The 21,886-nt window shown below is 43.5% G+C and overlaps 1 protein-coding gene across 11 annotated transcripts in view; it reads left to right on the plus strand.

The window, feature by feature from the left end:
- Window positions 1-8,508: 8,508 nt before the first annotated feature.
- Window positions 8,509-21,886, plus strand: part of MGAT4D (MGAT4 family member D) — a 61,016-nt gene continuing 47,638 nt past the window's right edge. For all 11 annotated transcript variants that reach the window (XR_005789716.1, XR_005789732.1, XR_005789733.1 and 8 more), the window contains exon 1: window positions 8,509-8,666. Coding sequence is in view for 7 of the 11 variants with exons in the window: in XM_040473420.1 (XP_040329354.1) it covers window positions 8,573-8,666 (94 nt within the window). In the remaining 4 variants the exon portion in view is untranslated. The remainder of the gene's footprint in view (window positions 8,667-21,886) is intronic.

A 21,886-nucleotide genomic window follows, 5' to 3' on the forward strand; every position in this document is an offset into this window, starting at 1 on the left:
TGCCTGGGTGGCTCAGTCAGTTGAGCGTCCAACTTTGGCTCAGATTATGATCTCGGTTTGTGAGTTCAAGCCCCACATCAGGCTTGCTGCTCTCAGCACAGAGCTGGCTTCGGATCCTCTGTCTCCCTCTCTCTCTACCTGTCCCCCTGCTCGTGCTTTCTCTGACTCAAAAATAAATAAACATAAAAAAAAAAAAAGAGAATGGAGTTGTTCAGGAGGAGGATAAAATGTCAAGCTGATGCCCTGCCATTTTCTAGAAGTAGCCACGTAATTTAAGTGGGTACAGTGAGCCAAAGCCATGCAATAGTGTGTGGAATAATGATGTATTCCACTTGTGTTTTACCTGTGCCACTAATGTGGTAAGAGACTATTGAATGCTAATAACAACAGCAACCAAATTAGCCATTTAAAGATGGCATTCAGAAAAATCTCCTGGGCAAAAGAATCCAAGCATAAAAGCCAATGAACTATGTAAGATTACTATTTGCAGTCCCTACAGGATCCAAATGAGTTTGACATTTATTCTATCTTGGACTAAAGCCCAAACAAACACTGTCAAGTGCTATTTGGTTCCCTATAATACCCAACCTAAGGCCGAATAAAAGAGATAAAAGTTTATTGAATACACTGCCAGGGAGCAGTGGGCAGGACAGCAAAGGAGAGACTGTTTGTGACCAGGTGGTGGTGAGGGCCCACAGTTCTAGGGCAGAGTGAGAGAGTATGGGGACATATGGAATTGTCCCTTTTTTGTTAATCATAAGAAGGGTGCCTGGTTGTAAGTGGACAGTTAGGGCCTTTGGCTATTTCGAGGTGGGTCGCTTAATGAGCCTATTTGCATCCAGCTGTGTGGTTGCTGTGGTCCCTTTTGCCTTGCTCTAAACTCTGGACCAAAGAATGCATTCTACATTCCGGTGTGCAGAAGTAGGCCCCCCAAATACCAACATGATACGGACACATCAAATTCTTTGCTACCTGTAAAGTAATTGTTAAATCGATGCTAGAACTGGTCATTGAAACATTATTGAAAATACGATGTAAAGATATGGAGGGCTGGCTGGATCAGTTAGGTGAAATGTGTTTTGTCCAAATAGAGGGGTAGTAAAGGAGGAATGGCTTTTTTGAGTGCTGGAGATGGGTACAATTCTGGCCATCAATTCCAGTGTATAGGTTTTTTTTTTTTTTTTTTTTTTTTCCCCACACCTCCGAGTAATGCTCAGACACCAGCTGGGTAACCCACAGTTCCGTTCAATTTGGACACTATCTACCTGGAGATAGTGTCAGATCCTACAGGGCTCAGTCCTACAATACTTCTCGTCCACCCACTACTGCAGATACCGCTTGAAACTTGTCACCTGTGCTTCTGACTTACTCTCATAGATCAGAGGTTCCAAAGACCCCCTCCATAGGTTGGGTTAATTTGCTTGAGCAGCTCACAGCACTCAGAGAAACATTTTACTTACTGGTTTATTATAAGGGAATATAACTCAGGAACAGTCATATGGAACATAGGGCAGTATATGGAGAAAGAGGCATGAAGCTTCCACGCTCTCTGAGAGCTCCACTTCCCCCTAATCTCCATGTGTTCCCCAATCCAGAAGCTCTCCAAATCCCGTCCTTTTGTTTTGTTTCATTTCTTAAGTTTATTTATTTTGAGAGACAGAGTATGCAAGCAGGGGACGGGCAGAGAGAGAGGGACAGAGAGAATGCCAGGCAGGCTCTGTGCTGTCAGTGCAGAGCCCCATTCCAGGCTCAAACTCACAAACTGTGAGATCTTGACCTGAGCTGAAACCACAAGTTGGAAGCTTAACCAACTGAGCCACCTAGGCTCCCCTCCCCCTATCTTTTGTTTTTTTTTTATGGAGCCTTTATTACTTTGGCCCCCTTGGTGATTTTTACTCAATCTCCTGCCCCTTTCCCATCCTCAGAGGTCAGGGAGATGGGAACTGAATGTTCTAACACCCCCCACATCCCACCTTACTTAGGTGCTTTCTGAAAGTGACTTCATTAACATAAGAAAAACCACTCTTATCACTCTTCATCTTAGGAAATTCCACGGGTTTTAGGAGCTCTGTGCCACGACCAGCTAAAGACACAATATATATTTCTTATTATAAATCACAATATTGCAATGGGAGTGAAGAGGTGGAGGATGGTGCTCTGACTCTCTCTCTCCCACTTTACAAATTTATTTTAGTGGCTCCCATGGGTAAGGGACCAGCACTACCCTTGGAAGACCCAGTGGAAGGAAGACTTGCTGCCCAAGACACAATTTCCATTCCTTTTGACATAAATGTGCATATTTTTTAAATGTTTATTTGAGAGGAGAGAGAGAGTGTGAGCTGGGGAGGGCCAGAGAGAGAGGGAGACAGAGGATCTGAAGCAGGCTCAGTGCTGACAGCAGAGAGCCTGATGTGGGGTTTGAACCCATGAAGCATAAAATCATGACCAGAGTTCAAATTGGACACTTCACCGACTGAGCCACCCAGGCTCCCTAAATGTGCATCTTTTGTTTTTTTTTTTCAACGTTTATTTATTTTTGGGACAGAGAGAGACAGAGCATGAACGGGGGAGGGGCAGAGAGAGAGGGAGACACAGAATCAGAAACAGGCTCCAGGCTCTGAGCCATCAGCCCAGAGCCTGACGCGGGGCTCGAACCCACGGACCGCGAGATCGTGACCTGGCTGAAGTCAGACGCTTAACCGACTGCACCACCCAGGCACCCCTGTGCATCTTTTTAAGGAATCCCCTGTGTTGGATAGTGACTTTGTCACAGGAGGGTGGGAGAGACACTGGTCCTTGTCTCAAGGATTCGAAGAATGAATCTCGAGGACCACAGAGAGTGAGCAAAGCAATGGAGTTAATTGAGGGGAAAGTATAAAGCTCTCTTAAGAGTGAGAGGGGTCCTGACTGGGTAGCCACAGAGGATTTCTGTCCCTGAATTTTTATTGGCACTTTATCAGAAAGTTTGTAAGACTCCACTCATGACATCTAGCCTAGGCAGATCTGGAATACATTTATCCACCCACACCCCCGACCCGAAATCCCCACTTCTTCAGCCTCCAGATTACAGCTCCTGCCTGCCTCCCTGACACTCCCTTATCTCTCCCTGCCTAATGTTAACCCATTCCCTACTCAACTTCACATCTTGTGGGCAAACAAGGATTGGCTATAGGTCTCACTCCCAGTCACCCCATAGGGTGGGAAGATAGCTACGTCGTACTTGACTGAGGCAAGCCTCCCACTTCCCCCGGGAATGGACAAAGGGGAGGCTCCAGCAAGTTTCCGACCGCTGCTCTTTTTGTGGGTTGAGAGTATGGCTGAACCGAAGGGGAGACCAGGTTTGTGTTCTGACAGGTGATAAATGGAAAAGAGAATAAGAATAAGAAGGAGATTAAGTAACTGGCGATGCTGGGAAAAGAGACTGTCATTCTTAGTCCTCAAAAATGTCTGAGAGTAAGAGAATGATACTACAGTGGTTTCTCTCAGATGTAAAGCTACATCATGGCTGATGACGGGAGAAGCCCTAAGAGCTCTTCTCCCCTGAAAATTAGATTGAAGCCGATTTCGATGTCTGGCTTGAAAACTCTGCCAGGGTAATCTGGAGAAAAACTGTGACACAGGACCACTGAACCCCTGCCCGAACAGTAACAGAGTGGCACTATCATTCGGGTTGTGATTTATGAGCCATGCTTGTTTTTCTACTGCTTTTCTAGTACCCTATGTGGTACCTACACAGCTTCCTAGTGTTAGTGACAAGACAATGTCTTGTCCTTGTTCACTCCTTCCAGGGATGGTGAGGCTTCCGCCGCCTATCTGATGCTTTTGTGTGCGTTAGTACAAGATGCACTCCTGCTCTCAACAGAACCAACCCGGCAGCAGAATGCAGGTGGTACAAGGGCTGATTTCAGCCCTCACCTAGGCAAGGCCCCTTTGGTGGGATTACAGCCTTTCAATTCAGGAGGCAATCCTAGAAACTGAAAGGTTTTTTGTTTTTTTTTTTTGTTTTATTTTATTTTTATTTTTTTGTTTTGTTTTTGTTTTTGTTTACCTAACCAGGCCCATCTTGGTACATTCAGGGGTAGGAAATAAGTTTTTATAAATATTGTTAACTTCTAGAATATAATTACGAGGGCACATAATGGAATCCCCCTTGCTGGTGGCAGAGAATGTGGTGTCTTTTAAATGGGTATTTTGGGGGTGCCTGGGTGGTTCAGTCGGTGAAGCATCTGACTTCAGCTCAGGTCATGATCTCATGGTTCGTGGGTTCTAGCCCCATCTTGGGCTCTGTGCTGATGGCTCAGAGCCTGGAGCCTGCTTCAGATTCTGTGTCTGTCCCTCGCCCACTCACACATTGTCTGTCTGTCTGTCTCTCTCTCTCTCAAAAGTAAATAAACATTAAAAAAAATTTAAAAAAAATGGGTATTTTGGGATGGTTTGAGCAAAGAGAATAAATTAGGCAATCTATACCTTTTTCTAAGTCCAACCTTTGATTCCATGCAGTGTTATTATTATGAAGTGGTTCTCAAAGTGTCATCCCTTGGACCAGAGGCATAAGTATCATCTGGGACTTGTGAGTAATGCAAATTTTGGAGTCCCAACCTTACCCTGCTGAATCAGAAACTGAGTATGGGCCCAGAAATCTGCCTAACAAGGTGTCTAGGTGATTCTTGTTTAAGAAGAACGGCTGTCCTAGATGATCCATAAAAGTTCCTTTCAGTACTGTCATTTACCTGAATTGTGCTGAACAGATGGCACTCGCCCTGGGCACAGATGACTTATTTCTAAATCACTTGAAACAGAAAATAGGACCAAGACAACTGGCATTTTATCAAGTTATTATCTTTCAGACTGTTTTCACCTTCAGGATCCTATATTTATACAAGACTAGAAAAATCTGTCTCCACTAATAAGTTTATTCTGCTGTACTAATAACAGTCGTGAGACCACCATTTAGACTGCAGTTAACTCTAGAAGCCCTGAGGGCTATAATGCTGGTAATACCCCCATAGGATACTCTTCTCATCCCTGTTATTATTCCTATAAGTATTTAGCAATTATTTAGCCTGGCAATTCTCTACTTCCCTGTGCTCTGAATGTGCCACTACTTTTATTTATTTATTCTTAAAGTTTTTAAATGTTTTTTATTTATTTTTGAGACAGGGCATGAGCAGGGGAGGGGCAGAGAGAGAGGGAGACACAGAATCTGAAGCAGGCTCCAGGCTCTGAGCTGTCAGCACAGAGCCCGAGCGGGGCTTGAACCCACGAGAGTGAGATCATGACCTGAGCTGAAGTCGGATGCTTAACCGGCTGAGCCATCCAGGCGTCCCTGTGCCAATACTTTTAGAAAACAAATCACAAAAGGGAGGTGTGAAGGTCTTTGAAAACGCAGGGGCGCCTGGGTGGCGCAGTCGGTTAAGCGTCCGACTTCAGCCAGGTCACTATCTCGCGGTCCGTGGGTTCGAGCCCCACGTCGGGCTCTGGGCTGATGGCTCAGAGCCTGGAGCCTGCTTCCGATTCTGTGTCTCCCTCTCTCTCTGCCCCTCCCCCGTTCATGCTCTGTCTCTCTCTGTCCCAAAAATAAATAAACGTTGGGAAAAAAAATTAAAAAAAAAAAAAAAAGAAAACGCTAGTGCATTCTTTACTGGATTTCCTGGAGTGATACTTATTGTTGGCTTGAATGGTAGCAGGTAGTGACTATAGTGGTTAGTTGTGAACATAGCCCAGTTGTACTATAGGCTTGTGTTTCAATCAACACCTTTCATCTGTAAAACACCCTGGAGCACACAGTGGGGAATATGATATGGAGATATGTAAGGCATCATCTTTTTCTTTCAGGGACTTCTAACATGGTAAAGGGAGTAAAATACGTACGTAACAGATAAGTGATGCAGACTGAGTGTCCTGAGAGAGAACCCAAGGGCTACAAGCTTTCAAAGAGCATAGAAACTTCTTTATACGTGGGTGATCAATGAAGCTTCATGAAGTGACATTTCAGCTGAGTCTTGAATACTTTTGAAAGGTAGGCGTATGCGTGTGCGTGTGTGTGGTGTAGTCCGTGTTTGTGCATGAAGAAGGTGGAGTCAAGAGCCAGCAATTGACTACTTGTAGCTCCAGTACCTAGTTCAGTGACTGGCACAGTGTAGATGTTCAATAACTATCATGTGTTCTGATTCATAGACAAACCATTGCCTGATTATCAGGGTTTTGGATTTTCCTTTCTTTGGAAAAAAAGACAAAAAGAAATAACTAAAATATAAAAATCAGAAGACATATGCTGATTTCAAAAGCATTCAGATGTGAGAGCAAAATGCTTTTTTGAATCTTGAGAATATGGTATTTGGTGAGTTTGAGTGCAGCAGAACTTTTGAGTACTAAATTGGAGGCATATCAATAGCCGGGATAGATACAATAGCTGCAAGGTAGATGGAGCCAGATTGTGTAAGGTCCTGGATTCCAGGACTTTTCATTTTTTTTTTTATTTATTATTTTTGGGACAGAGAGAGACAGAGCATGAACGGGGGAGGGGCAGAGAGAGAGGGAGACACAGAATCGGAAACAGGCTCCAGGCTCGGAGCCATCAGCCCAGAGCCCGACGCGGGGCTCGAACTCACGGACCGCGAGATCGTGACCTGGCTGAAGTCGGATGCTTAACCGACTGCGCCACCCAGGCGCCCCAGGACTTTTCATTTTTAACACAGAGTTGCTGAAGGATTTTTGAGCAGGGAGTCTGCCATAGAAAAAATAATAGAGTTAGTGAGAAAGTGGATATTGCTCTGATGAATAACAACAGAAAACCAAAATGTATTGAGCATTACATAATGACAAGAAATATGCTAACTGGTTTTGAATGTTATTTAATTCAGCAACCTTGGATATTATTCATCCCATCTTTCTGTTGAGGAACACTAGCTCAGAGAGGATTAAAAACTTTCCCTGGATACTGCTAGTGGATTGTGACATCGTTTGCTTTCCAACAAAAAGCTGACAGGTGTGAAACTGGAGACCAAGTAAGAGGACTATGAGCTATTGAATTTGGAGATATCTTGCGCTGGATAGCTTCTTCCCACATGTCAGTCTACTCTACAGGAGGCAGTTCTTTAGATCTAATACAATGCACAGAACTTCCTTGCCTTCTGGCTTCCAGTAGAGGTTAGCTAATGGGAGGAACTGGCAAGGGACCAAAGGGATGAAGGAGAATGAAGTTGAGGTGTCTCTTCCAGCTGCCATTCCTGGGACCTGGCTGGGTCACTGCTCAACTGAAGGTCACAACTCCTGGCCATCATCACATGAGAAAACACAGCTTACAATGGCATCGTTACGCTGATATGTGTTCAAATGTTTCTTCTTTTTTTTTTTTAAATTTTTTTTTTCAACGTTTATTTATTTCTGGGACAGAGAGAGACAGAGCATGAACGGGGGAGGGTCAGAGAGAGAGAGGGAGACACAGAATCGGAAGCAGGCTCCAGGCTCTGAGCCATCAGCCCAGAGCCCGACGTGGGGCTCGAACCCACGGACCGCGAGATAGTGACCTGGCTGAAGTCGGACGCTTAACCGACTGCGCCACCCAGGCGCCCTCAAATGTTTCTTCTTTCAAGGAGCCAGAAACTAGCCCATCCAGTGGTATAGTGCTGGTTCGAAGTAAAACGCTTATAACCAGACACTGACAATAAGAAGATTGCTCAGTGTGGAGAACCCAATAGCAAACCACAGTTCATGGAGCCCAAAGAGTCTCACCCTACTGATTTTCTCCTAGTGTTTCCCAGCCTTGGTTTGTAAAGGGCTGAGAAACTGATATCTTGAACTTGGCAAAGGTTAGCAAACCTCCCTTGCAGTGCTCATTGTATATATAACTTTTTTTTTTTTTATTTACAATAGTTGACTCCTTCATCCTTTCTCTGGGGGGGGGGGGTACCAAAATATAAAAGATAAAGGGATAAAGCTGAAAGTCTGGCGTTGGCCATTTCCCACACAAAAATCTAAGCCCCCTAAGTTATTTGGGCATTTGATGGCTTTCATTTAAAGCTAAAGATACATATTTTATTTAGGAACTTATATTTATAAACTTATCTATGTACAAGGTTTGTAGCAGAACTACTTCCAGCTGTGTATCCTGTAGCTCAAATTCACAACGGCTCCTTTCTTTCAAGGTAAAAGATACCAATAGCATATTAGATACTATTATCTTTATTACTTTAAAAAAATTGGGATGTTGTGAGGATTTACCCAGCTAATACATGCAAACTGCTTAGCCTAGGGTCTGGCGCAAAAGTCACTGCTACAGGAAAATAAATTAACAGTTACTGAGCACCCACCACTGTGCCACGCAGTGCAGAGCTTTCCCATAGTTGATGGCATTTAACTACCCTTAGTCCTAGCAAGGAGTTCGGGATGCTAAGTGCTGAGCCGAAGGACAGGCGTGCTGAGGTCCTCACCGACACAGGGAGGGCAAGGGGGCGCGGGAGCGCGCGTCCAGAGGCGCAGGCGCGGCGGCGCGCGCTCATCCTCCGCTGCGGGGGGCGCTGCTTGTTGCCTCCACTCGCCGCGCCGCCGTCGCCCGCGTCAGGCCGGCTCCATGAGGACGAAGCACGTGAACGTGCTGATCGCGCTGGCCGCCTTCGTGCTTTTCAGCTTCTCCTGCTTCTGCATCTCCAGGATGACTCAAACTAGTAAGCTGAGGGTGGCTTCTCTGCCCCCTTTGCCACCCCTCCGACTTCGGGGCTCCGGGATTGCCGGGGCGGCCGGGTGGAAGAGAAGGGGGGCGACGTGAGAGCCTGACACTGTCACCCACTCTCCTATAAGGTGTTTTACAATTGTAGCCCTACCCCCGACCCCAGGCTCCTGTCCGACCGGCGGTTAAGCTATAACGGACGCCCCTAGTTTACCCCGGCGGCCGCGACCCCCGCCAGGCGCGCGCGCTAACCGATTGGCCTGCGGGGACCTCCCGACGCCCTCCTGCCTGCGCACTCGGTTTCCCTCCCAAGGTTCAACGGCCCAGGGTGTTCCCTGATTCCCTGCCGCCACCAGCGGCTTCCTCTTTCCCATCGTTTCCAGAAACGGGTGAATGTCCGACTTAAGAACCCTTTCCACTTTCGTGTTCCACCGTTAGATTATGGAGCCACCTTTGAAGGCTCCCGAGAGTATTTTTTTGCGAAGCCGAAAAGGGGTGAGATGATGGAGAGAGACAACTTAGAGCACTGGTATAGCAGCCGAACATTCTCAAGTGGGCCATGTGTCTTGCGTTGCAACTTTGAAACGCGTTGCAACTTTGAAACACCAAGATTTTAATTCATTTTGTTTATGGGGTTCTCAATTTGAAATTTGCCCAGTGAAATTTGAACTTTAGATAAACAATGAGTAAGTTTTTAGTATGAACATTGCACGGGGGTTGAGGTGGGAGGTAGGACTCCTGGGTGGCGTAGTCAGTCAGTTGAGCATCTGTCTGACCCTTGATTTTGGCTCAGGTCGTGATCCCAGGGTTGTGGGATCAAGCCCTCCCACCCCCACCTGCTTGGCGCCGAGCTTGGAACCTGCTTAGGATTCTCTCTCCCTCTGCCCCTCTCTCCCACTCGCTCGCTCTCTTTTTTTTTTTTTTTTTTAATTTTTTTTTTAAAGTTTATTTTTTTGGGGACAGAGAGAGACAGAGCTTGAACGGGGGAGGGGCAGAGAGAGAGGGAGACACAGAATCGGAAACAGGCTCCAGGCTCTGAGCCATCAGCCCAGAGCCTGACGCGGGGCTCAAACTCACGGACCGCAAGATCGTGACCTGGCTGAAGTCGGCCGCTTAACCGACTGCGCCACCCAGGCACCCCGCTCGCTCTCTTTTTAAAAATAAGTTTTAAAAATTATTAAATTAATTAATTAATTAGTTAAATTAATTATTAAAATTATTATAATTTAAAAATTAAGTTTTAAAAACTTAATTTAAAAATAAGTTTTAACTAGATTTCCTGTATTTTATCTTCCAGCTCTTCTTACCCAATGTCTAGTGTAACATTTTAGCGTCCATATAATTGGATTTTGAATTTAAGCTCAAGAATCCTGTAAACATATTAAGTCTTCCACGATTGCTCTTAGGTTGTTTCAGGTTAAATTTTCATTCATTTTTTTAATGTTTGTTTGTTTGTTTATTTATTTATTTAGAGAGCACACAAGCAGGAGGAGGGGCAGGGAGAGAGAGAGGGAGAGAGAGAATCCCAAGCAGGCTCCATGCTGTCAGCACAGAGCCTGACCTGGGGCTCAAACTTACACACTGTGAGATCATGACCTGAGCCAGAATCAAGAGTGGGAGGCCTACTGGACTGAGCCACCCAGGCACACCGAATTTTCATTCTTACTAAACACATTTATGACTCAGGTTCACACAAAGTAACCTTGGTGGTAGTGTCAAGGATCAAGTGTGGAAGTGGTTTATTCCTCTAATTAATACTTAATTTTGTCATGTACACACAATATCGACATTCTATTCCGTTTGTTTCAGAGATTAGACATGTGTATTAATCTGATTTATGCTACTAATATTTGATCATTTTGTACACTTTCTCTCTGTTTTATTTTCTATAAGGAACGTTATCCAAATGTGTTTTTATGTATTTTAGGACAATAAATAATTTGCACTTTTATAACAAAAATAAATAAATCATAACTCATAATGAGAAAGCAAAACATAAACTCCTTTTTCTAGCAGTTTTGGAAGGCAATTCACTTTAGTAACCTCAGAAGGCATTTTAATACAGTTAATATTATTAAAATGAAACTGTGGACTTCAGACAACTGGAGAAGTGGAGGTGCCATGTACTGGAATGGTGAAGGCCGGGACAAGGGCAGATCGGGGTGAAATGAGTATTTCCGTGGCGCCTATTAGACATCCCAATGAAAGTATTAATAGGAGATTGGCTATGTCATTCTGGGTCAGGACTGGGGACAAAAATTGGAGAGCTGTCAGCATACAGTATTTAAAGCTACGAGATTGGATGAGATCATATAGGGAGCTGACATAGATAAGGAAAGATTCCAAAGACTGAGCCCTGGGGAATACTAACATTTCAAAGTCAAGGAAAAACTAGGAAACTGAGAGAGCCAAGAAAATATTTCAAGGAGGAGAGTTTCACAGTGTCAGAAATGCTCATGAAGTTCTTCAGTACAGGAAGAAACACCCATCCACTTGTAATCCTTAAAGTCCTCATTCCTGTATTATTGGTGAATGCCGCAGCCACTTCCTCTGCAGGCTACAGTCTGAGAAGGCACTTCCCGGTCAAGCACAGAAGACCAGTTAGGTAAGTGTTTTGCCAGTGCCTGTCCCAGACTTCCAGTATCCCGTCTTCTCTGGCAGGTGGTAGGCTATCCCTGCATTTAAGCCCAAGTAGGGCACATAAGCCCATGTAGGGCAGATAACCAATTCCAGGTCCTCTCCTGAGTGTGTTTCTGGGTAATGCAGCATTTAGTGCCACTGCCCATGGAAAAGCTACCTCCCTGGAAAAGCCAGCACTGGCCTGCCACTCCCATTGGCAATAGTGGGGCTGCAGTTGGCCTGCTGCTGCCTGAACATCTGACACTCCAGCAGGAGCTAGCAGTTCGGTGGAGGAACCACCAGAAGCAGGAGGACTCCACCTTTTTGCAGCCTCCAGTCTGGCACAACTGCCTCCCCTTGGCAAAATGTGATGACAGCATGGCTGGTAAGGAAGTCTGGGACAAGTAGCAGACTTCTGGTTTTAATCAAACCAAAGAGGATCTAGAAGGGGCACATGAAGACTGGATGTCAGCACACAGAGTCCAGGAACAAGCCAAACTAAATAGCACATAGTGAAGGGATGTATATAAGTTGATAAAAACTGTACTCTAAAAAGCAAAGGAACAATAAACAGCTCAGGAGAGTAGTGACATTAGTGACATGGGATGGGACAGGGATCCACTCTTGGAAGCAAAGGCACTGGGCGGTGTTCAAGTTAGTAGCTTGGGTGATAGGTTACCTGGGTTCATTTCACATTATGCTACAGAGCTTACCTATGTATTCCACATTTTTCTTTTGTATGTATAAAGTTATTAAAAATCAAAAGAATTTGTACAGTGTAAATATGAAAGCAAGAACACTGAAATGATAGGAAGCATATGGTACTCCGTTCACTTGAGAATATAGAAACAATCAGAATGCATTTTTAAGACACTTTAAAATAAATGCCAGTACTCTTACAGACATATGTAATTGATTTACTTTAAGTTTATTTATTTTGAGAGAGACAGAGACAGTGTGAGCAGGGAAGGGGCAGAAAGAGAGGGAGGGAGAGAGAATCCCAAGCAGCTCCGTGCTGCCAGCACAGAGCCAGACACAGAGCTTGAACTCATGAAACTGTGAGACCATGACCTGAGCCGAAACCAAGAGCTGGATGCTCAACCAACTGAGCCACCCAGGCACCCCTGTAATTGACTTTTTAAAAATATTCATTTAATTCGAGAGAGAGAGAAAGAGAGTACAGCAGGGGAGGGTCATAGAGAGGAGAGAGGATCCCAAGCTAATAGCACAGAGCCCGATGTGGGACTAGATCCCACGAACCATGAGGTCATGACCTGAGCCGAAATCAAGAGTCAGACCCTTAACCAACTGAATCATCCAGGCGCCACCCCATACCCCTTGTAACTGATGTTTAAAAGCAGTTCAACTTGTGAGGGTTATAAATATGAGTGACTTTTGTTTTTCCAATAATTGCCCATGTGTGTTCCGTCAAACACCCTATTCTGTTGGCACAGAGATTCATAGTGATATTTAAGATGTATTCTGTATCTCTTGTGTTTATTTTTGGTTATTCAAACAGTCTCATTCCTGTTACTAGAGACCCTATCCCATTCTTTTTAGAACTTTAGCCTCATAGTCAATTAAGGGCTTTCTTTTCCTTTTCCTATGGGACAGACCAGTCTTGTGGTTCTAGGAAAACTCAGTGGCAAGAGAAGAAAATGATGTGTTCTGAGACACTTGTCCTGGGATTGGTGTAAAACTTCCCCAAATCTTAGTGGCTTAAAAACAATAATTTTGTTTAATTCTTGGTTTACAAAGAAATTTAAATCAGAAATTTAGGATGGGCTCTGCTGAGCGATTTGTGATCTGCAGTGGTATCAGCTGGGATCCTTGGGGCTGGAGAATCTCCTAAGAGGCTTTCTCACTCTGGCATTTCTCTTGTCTCCCCACATGGTGGCTTATCCTCCATGGCCTCTCCACTTGGCCTGGGCTCCTCATAGCATTGTGGTCTCAAACAGAGTTTGAACTACCCTTCAAAAGGCAGGAAGTGTTAGTTTCCAAGCCAGTTAGGAAACTGCCCCCCAAATTAGTACTGCCTTACTTCTGCCGTAGTCTGCTGGTCTGTTTTTGTTTTTTTAATTTTTTTAACGTGTATTTATTTTTGAGACAGAGAGAGACAGAGCATGAACGGGGGAGGGTCAGAGAGAGGGAGACACAGAATCCGAAACAGGCTCCAGGCTCTGAGCTGTCAGCACAGAGCCCGACGTGGGGCTCCAACTCACAGACCGCGAGATCATGACCTGAGCCGAAGTCGGCCGCTTAACCGACTGAGCTACCCAGGCGCCCCTGCTGGTCTGTTTAAAACCATCATGGGTTCGTCCAGAATCGAGGGAACAGAGAAACTGAATAACTCTTGACGGGTGACTGCAGAAGAGCATTTGCTGTGGGAGAGAGATACTGTTGTAGCTATCTTTGGAAAATATAATCTGCTGCACCCTTCCTCCACCCTTGCTCTGTACCCCTGTGGTATTGGGGTGGGAAGGGGTGCAGGGACAGAGGTTTCCTTGCATGATGGCAGCCTGATGGTTTCAGTCTCTCTGGAGAGTGCTTATGTGTGGCAGAAATCCAGTGCTGACTCTTACGCAGTAGTTTGTGACTACTTCTGAGATCTGCTGGGGTCTCCTCACTTCCCATTCCCTGGTGTGGGGTATCCATCTGCCTGAGGGCCCCCTTCCTCGTGCTGCCCTTGCCACAGCCTCTTGTTGCTAGGACTTTCTTGCCTAGCAGGTGGCCCTCTTTAGGACCTGCAGTATGCACTTGAGCCATAGCTGACTCATGCATCTTTGCCATTTCTAGCTGCATGCAGGGTACTTCACAGACGTTTTCTCTTAGCTTAGCAATTTCTCTCCCACTCTCCTGCCCCTTTTCATCTGTCAGCATGAGACATTTTGTTAGTTTGGCAGTTCAGCAATTTTCAGGGTAGAAATGCTCTCCAGCCATTGACTTGGTGAAAAGAGGGCTCATTCTGGAGCACCCAAACTTTATAAATGAATTTCTTGGGGTCTCACTTTCTACCGTTGGTAGAGGGAAAGCAGCCTCCATCCCATCCAAGCGGGATAAGTACATAGCATATACTGTTGTAACTGTATGTGTTGTAGTATGTACATAAATACCAAAGTGTATGACCTTGTGAGAATATGCGTACAAAATGCCATGGAGCAGAAGTGGTGAGGAGAGTGGTCCCAGCTGTAGCTCTACATCAGCAGAGTCCAGGAGGCAAATGGGGTCCATTCAAGACAATAATTGGAGTGGCGCCTGGGTGGCTTGGTCGGTTAAGCATCCGACTTCGGCTCAGGTCATGATCTCACGGTCCGTGAGTTCGAGCCCCGCGTCGGGCTCTGTGCTGACAGCTCAGAGCCTGAAGCCTGTTTCAGATTCTGTGTTTCCCTCTCTCTCTGCCCCTCCCCTGTTCATGCTCTGTCTCTCTCTGTCTCAAAAATGAATAAACGTTAAAAAAATTTTTTTTTTAAAAAGACAATAATTGGAATGTCTTGTGGAATTTAAAGTATATCTAGAACAACAATGCATGACAACAATCACAAGATAGGAGAGGGGTCAGTGGAGTTAAATGGTACAGACTAGCAGCACTGTTGAAAAGTGAGAATGTAAGAATTTGTATGAGACTGCAATAAGTCAAGGACTCAGGTTGAAATCTAGTCTGACTACTAAACTAATAGCAAAATAATGCATAACAATATCACTCATTATAGTAAATGCTCCAAAGAGGAAATTACAGTATTTTCTGACTGGATATAAAAACAAAACCAAACTTGATGTTGTTTACAAGGGATTCATTTGAACTTCAAAGACCTGGAAATGTTGGAAGAGGGATGGAAAAATTTATATCAGCAACCTGAACCTGTTATCAGCAAAGTAGGCTCTAAGGGCAAGTGTAACATAAATGTTGAATAAACATGGAGAACTTCATTAGCAATTAAGGAAATGCAAATTAAAAACACAAGATACCCTTTCATACCTTTCAGATTTTTAAATTTAGGAAATCAGACATTTGGTGAGGATATGGAAGTGCAGGAATTTACACACACTCCCCTTGGGAGTGGGGCGTATACATTCAATCACTTTCATTCGGTGACGTGATTTCCTCTGTCCTAGCAATTTTTCTGCTAGTCAGGGCTGACACTGGTGCGCAGCTTTACTCAGTGGTTTATGGCCAAGTCCTCTTCTTGGTGATCAGTACCCAGGCCATACACGTTGTTCAGTGTTTAAAATAACGTCCCTACCACCAGATATATCCAAGGGAAATTCTTGAACATACATATGTGGTGTATTCTTGGTTGCATTTTTTGTAAGTGTTCAGCAAGGGTAGAAGAGGTAAATATGTTGTTGTATGTTCAAAACAATGGCACATTTAATGTAGTAAAAATGAATGAACTAGAGCTTGACTTACCAGTATGGATTGATTTCTTTTTTTTCTTCTTTTTTTTTAATGTTTATTTACTCTTGAGACAGAGAGAGACAGAGCATGAACGGGGGAGGGTCAGAGAGAGAGGGAGACACAGAATCTGAAACAGGCTCCAGGCTCTGAGCTGTCAGCACAGAGCCTGATGCGGGGCTCGAACTCATGGACCGTGAGATCATGACCTGAGCCGAAGTCGGACGCTTAGCCGACTGAGCCACCCAGGCGCCCCTGGATTGATTTCAAAAACATAAATTAAGCAAAAGGACAAGTATAGAAGAATACATATAAGTATTATTTTTTGACTAATGTCTAAAAACAAATGTGAATCAGCTTGCAAAAGTGGTAAAACTTAAAAGCAATGGATGATTAATACAAAATTCAAAATTCTGCTGATCTGGGAGTGGGGAGGAAGGGGAACATGATCTTGGAAGGAAACAGATGGAATATTTTTAAGTCTAAGGTAGTGACTTCATGGATGTTCATTCTTGTCTCAGACTGTTTTACATACTCTTTGCAATGTCTGAAATAGTTCATCATAAAAATCTCATGCACAGAGGGACAACTCAGAGAGTTCAAAGCACATGGTTCGTAGTGTAATTTGATTATTGCAGTCTATGTGGACTGGAGTAATCCAAAATGTATTGTACCTTTTTAACTTCATCTCCTACCAGCTGCCTCAGATAGTCTTTCTTTGGGACCATGTTCGGTACAAATAAATGAATAATAAATTTGAAGTGGTCTGCCAATACTTTTGCTTCATGCCGTTCGTTCTTTCTTTCTACCCCGAGTGAATTACTTGCTTTCCCCTCAGAACGTCCTGCCATTTCATACTTATGCATTTATGTTGTTATTTTCTTAGTTTGAAATGGCCTTCCCTGCCCTTTGCTGTGTTGCAAAATTCTATACATTCTTCAAATTCTCAAATATTTCCTCTGCTCTGAGACCTTTTTCCCTCCCTCCCCCACTCCTCAGTCTTCCTTACTAGTTAAACATTTCTGCCTCCCTTTGCCTCTGTATTTGAGCATAAGTCTGTTTTCACAATTACATTAACTGGTTGTTTAAATATACGCTCCTTCCCCCATGTCTTGTCAGGTAATTTAGAGCAGGAACCTGACTTATCCATGTTTGTTTACCTTTCACATAGCTCAGTGAATGACATGTGGTAAGTATTACATGGCAGAAAGAATGCAGACCCTGGGATGCTTCTCATTGCTGGAGGTATTTCGTGAATGAAACAGAGTGGGAAAGTCAGGTCATGGCCATATGGCTAGGACCTTGTATACTAAGGCAAGCAGTTTGGACTTTATTCAGTAAACATTCAGAGAACCATTTAAAGTCTTTGGGAAGTATTTCCAGAAGATTAAGTGTGGATTGGCGGTGAGAGACTAATTAAGAGGCAGTTACAATAGCGCAGCCAGAAGCAATAATGATCTACACTATGGTAAAGCCAATGATGAGAAAGATAAAACAATTAAAGAGACTGATAACAGTGCTTCTCAAATTTGAACATGCATACCAGTCACCTGTGAATTTTATTAAAGTTCAGACTCTGACTCAGTAAGTCTGGGGTGCAGTTTGAAATACTGCATTTCCCTTTTTTTTTTCAAGTTTATTTTTTATTCATTTTGAGAAAGAGAGGGAGAGAGAAAGAGAACACGAGCAGGGGAGGGGCAGAGAGAGGAGAGAGAGAGAATCCCAAGCAAGCTCTGCACTAACAGCCTGCTTGAACTCACAAAACCTGAGCCAAAACCAAGATTCAGATGCTTAACTGACTGAGCCACCCAGGTGCCCCATGAGATACTGCATTTGTAATAACCTCACAGCTGGTGCCATAGACCTGCTGTCCAGTATGGTGACCCCTAACTAGGTGGCTGTTGAACACTTGAAATATGGTTAGTGCAACTGAGGCACTGAATTTTAAATTTTGTTTTATTTTAACTAATTTAAATGTAAGGATTGAAGCAGTGCAAAATATTTCTCCACTAAGCAAAGTTTTATTGTTTTGGTAAGACTGCATGTCAGTTGCCATTAAAATTTAGCATGCAAATGAAGATGTACTACAAGTATAAAATACACACAGGATTTAGTCTACTTAGTACAAATAGAATGTAAACTCTTCCATTAATTATTTTTTATGGTAATTATTTCAGGTATATTGAATTACATTAAATATATTCTTTACAATTACCTTGCTTCTTCTTACTTTTTTAAACGTGGCTACAGAAAATTTAAAATTACAAAAGAGTCTTACGTTTTATTTCTACTTGGGGGGCTGTGCCTCAGACTCTTGCAAAAGTCAGTGGTACTTAGGACCTCACCTGGCTCCTTTCTGATGGGTGGAAGTCACATTGGCCCATTGCACACATGGATTGGTGTCTGTTTTTATAATTTCACCACAATTGACTCAAAACATCGTATTATTATTAATTTCAAACCTTTGCAACATATTTTTATAACATTTCATCCTCACAAAATACCTGAATGAATACACAAATAATATAAATATTTTTCTTGTTGAATTATCAAGTAAAAATATATAAGAAGCAGATGTAAGACTAGGGAATATCTCTTTTACCTTTTTTGCATGGATGTTTCTGCAAATACTGTTTCCTCTAGAGAAAACTCTTTCTTTTCATGTTTACCAAATTGATCCCTCAGGGACTGACTTACATTGGGGAAGCTTAGACATGTTGCATCACCCATGATGTATCAATTTCAAACACATGATCCAATTTGCAAAGAGCATATCACTCCAGGAGCCCCAGGAATAGTGTTATACTGGTTAAACTATGTCTACTTCTAAAGTTTGTAAAAACCTTCAAGCAGTATCTACCTTATGAATATTCAAGATTTATCTGGGATAGCTGCAGTTCTTTTGATTAAAGCACAATTCAGTTTAAAATCACTCAAATAAATAAACATTTAAAAAATTAAAAAAGGGGCACCTGGGTGGCTCAGTCAGTTGAGCGTCCGACTTCGGCCCAGGTCATGATCTCTCTGTCTGTGAGTTCGAGCCCCGCCTCGGGCTCTGTGCTGACAGCTCAGAGCCTGGAGCCTGCTTCAGATTCTGTGTCTCCCTTTCTCTCTCTGCCCCTCCCCCACTCATGCTCACTCTCTCTCTCTCTCTCTCTCTCTCTCTCTCTCTCTCTCTGTCTTTCTCTCTCTGTCAAAAATAAACAAACATTAAACAAAAATTTTTTTAAATCACTCAGTTACTATGTTGGCAAGTCCATGCATTAATTTGTTCATTCATTTCAGCATATATTTGTGAGGGGCTATATGCCTATTACTGTTTCGGACATTGGGAATTTGGTACCAAAACCCCCCAAATTCTTGCTATTCTCAAGCTTGCATTCTAAAGAGCTCTGGAGAGAGACATAAAAACAGTAAATACAAAAAACAAAACAAACACACAAACAAAAAACCCCAACAGCATATACATAATAGAAAGTCTGGTAGTGATGAGAAATTTGGGGATGGGGAAGGGTAAGAGGAGTGAGAAAGGGGTACTGTTTCATATAGGGTGGCAGGGTAGGCTTCTCAGAGGAGGTAACATTTTAACAGAAAACTGAATGAAACTGGAAAACTCTAGCCATATCAATATCTGGGGGACAAACATTGCCTGCTCAGAAAATTGCAAAAGTCAAAGCCCCAAGGTAGGAGGGTGATTCCTGTGAGGAACAGCCACCAGTGTGGCTGGAGCTGAGCTCCCTCTGAGTGGGGCAGAACAGGTAGGAGATGAAGCCAGGGAGGGTCAGAGGACTGATCCTGTCATGGTGAGGGCTTTGCTGATTTTACTAAGTGTGAGGAGAAATCTCTGGAGGATTTTGAGCAGGGGAGTGGCATTATCCAGTTTTGACACTGGCTGGACAGTGTGTGCCCTTGGTTCATACGAGGCAGATGAATGAAAAAAGTATTACATGTTTCTACCCAAAAATACCACCATCACTTTTACAGTTTCATATTTTACCCTAATTAAAAAAAAACCCATCTGAAATTTATTTTCCAAACTGTGAATTTACCTTTTTTCTATCCAAACTGTTAGCCATTTCCTATGCTTTTCCTAATTGAAATACAATATCCTATATTCTTGTCTCTAATAGTTTTTTCTTTATGTATTTTGGTATTTGACTACTTAAAAAATAACTGTTGTTTTCATCATAGATTATACCTTTTTCAGCATAAAGGGAATCACTTTAACTTAATGCCTTTCCCCCTGCATTATTCTATCTGATTTTTATATGACAGAAAAAAAAGTAGGTTAAAGTCTAGAACCCTGTAAAACAAAACATTAGAGGTGATTATCGTGTGTGTATGTGTGTGTGTGTGTGTGTTTCAACCTATGAATTGCTTATCTAATTAAATGTTTAAATATTTTAACAAAGCAGCCAAGATTGGAAGCTGCTCTGTTCCCTTCTTTTCTTCTTGTCTTTTTTCAAAAGTTTTATTTATTTAAGTAATCTCTACTCTCCACATGAAGCAGGAACTCATGACCCCAAGATGGTACTCTTCTGACTGAGCCAGTTGGGGCCCCTGTTCCCTTATTTTCTCTGGGCCATATTCTAGTTGCTTTGTATCCATTAGAATGCAAGTTCCAATGTGTTAACAGGTATCCAAAACAGCAGTGGTTTAACATTTAAATAATAGGCTGGGGGGCGCCTGGGTGGCGCAGTCGGTTAAGCGTCCGACTTCAGCCAGGTCACGATCTCGCGGTCCGTGAGTTCGAGCCCCGCGTCGGGCTCTGGGCTGATGGCTCAGAGCCTGGAGCCTGTTTCCGATTCTGTGTCTCCCTCTCTCTCTGCCCCTCCCCCGTTCATGCTCTGTCTCTCTCTGTCCCAAAAATAAATAAACGTTGAAAAAAAATTAAAAATAAATAAATAAATAAATAAATAAATAAATAAATAAATAATAGGCTGGTAGGGAGACTCTTCTCCCTAACTTCATTCAACGCTTTGGGTTCCTTCCAACTCATTGCTCTTCATTATTCATTAGGCAGAATTGGCTCCTGAGTCCTGTGTTACTGTAGCAACTTCATGGAGAAGGAATGAAGGAAAGTGAGAGAAAGAGGGAAGAGGAGATGAGACAGACAGGCAGACACACACACACACACACACACACACACACACACGCCCATTATAGGCTCCCAACTTTTTTGGGCTATCTCTTATCTCCCTGACTATGGCAAACACCACGGATTGCTCATCCATGTGCAAACTCAGCCTCTTTTTCACTTACAGAGCTGTGATATTGTTTGGGCCTGCAATGCATCACCTAAAATTACTTGACTTCCAAGACTGCAGCTAATTCAATAGGGAGCTGCATGTGCTCAGAGTTAAGACCTCTCCTCCCAGTCTCAATGCCTCTGTCATCAGGGTCAAAAGAGAGTCCCAGAGACCCTAATGGTCAGAGTAAGACACCCACCCTTCGCCCTCACACCTCCATCAATAAAGCTCAAGAAAGAACAGCGGTGTTCCTGGAGCCCCTGACAAGATAGATACACATCCGTCTGTCTTCCCAACGCTCACAATGTTGTCCCCACATTCTACGTTGAGACCATCAAGGTTGATCTCATTAAGCCCTTTATCCCAGCCCCTGACTCCCACGTTAATCCTCTTCTGGACTCTAATCCACACATGGTTCTACGCATTGTGCCCCCCGCCTTTCCATAGAGCTCACGGCCATTATGAACATTGTCTATGTCTTCATCCCTTAAAGTTTCTTTTGCCCTCTTTCTTTCACTGAAATTAGCTCTTGCCTGAGGACACTGCTTCTGAGACACTGAGGACACTTGCCTGAGGACACTGTTCTCAAAGAGTGGTGTTTTCTCTCCCACACCATTTGTACTCAAGGTAGGGTAGATGCCCGCCTTCCCTCTCATTGTTGCTTCCAAATCTTTCTCTCACCTTTCTTCCCAAGATGCCTCATTATTTACCCTGACAATATCAAGTGATACCCCACTTTCTCTCCTTCTGCAATCATCTTTAAACTCTCGGGTCACTCTCCCTCATTAGCAATAATTGCCATGTTTCCGTAATCTCCATCTCGTGCAACCAAATCTGTGACCACCACCTCCCAAATTTCCAGGCCATTGTCTTTAGTACCCCAACTACTGTAATCTTTTGACACACTGAGACCTACAATCTGTTGACTCATCTACCTTTTCACATGCCTCCCCCTCA

Source organism: Herpailurus yagouaroundi, unplaced genomic scaffold (genome assembly GCF_014898765.1).
Source record: "Herpailurus yagouaroundi ecotype Mexico unplaced genomic scaffold, PumYag 28, whole genome shotgun sequence".
Classification (NCBI taxonomy): Eukaryota; Metazoa; Chordata; class Mammalia; order Carnivora; family Felidae; genus Herpailurus; species Herpailurus yagouaroundi.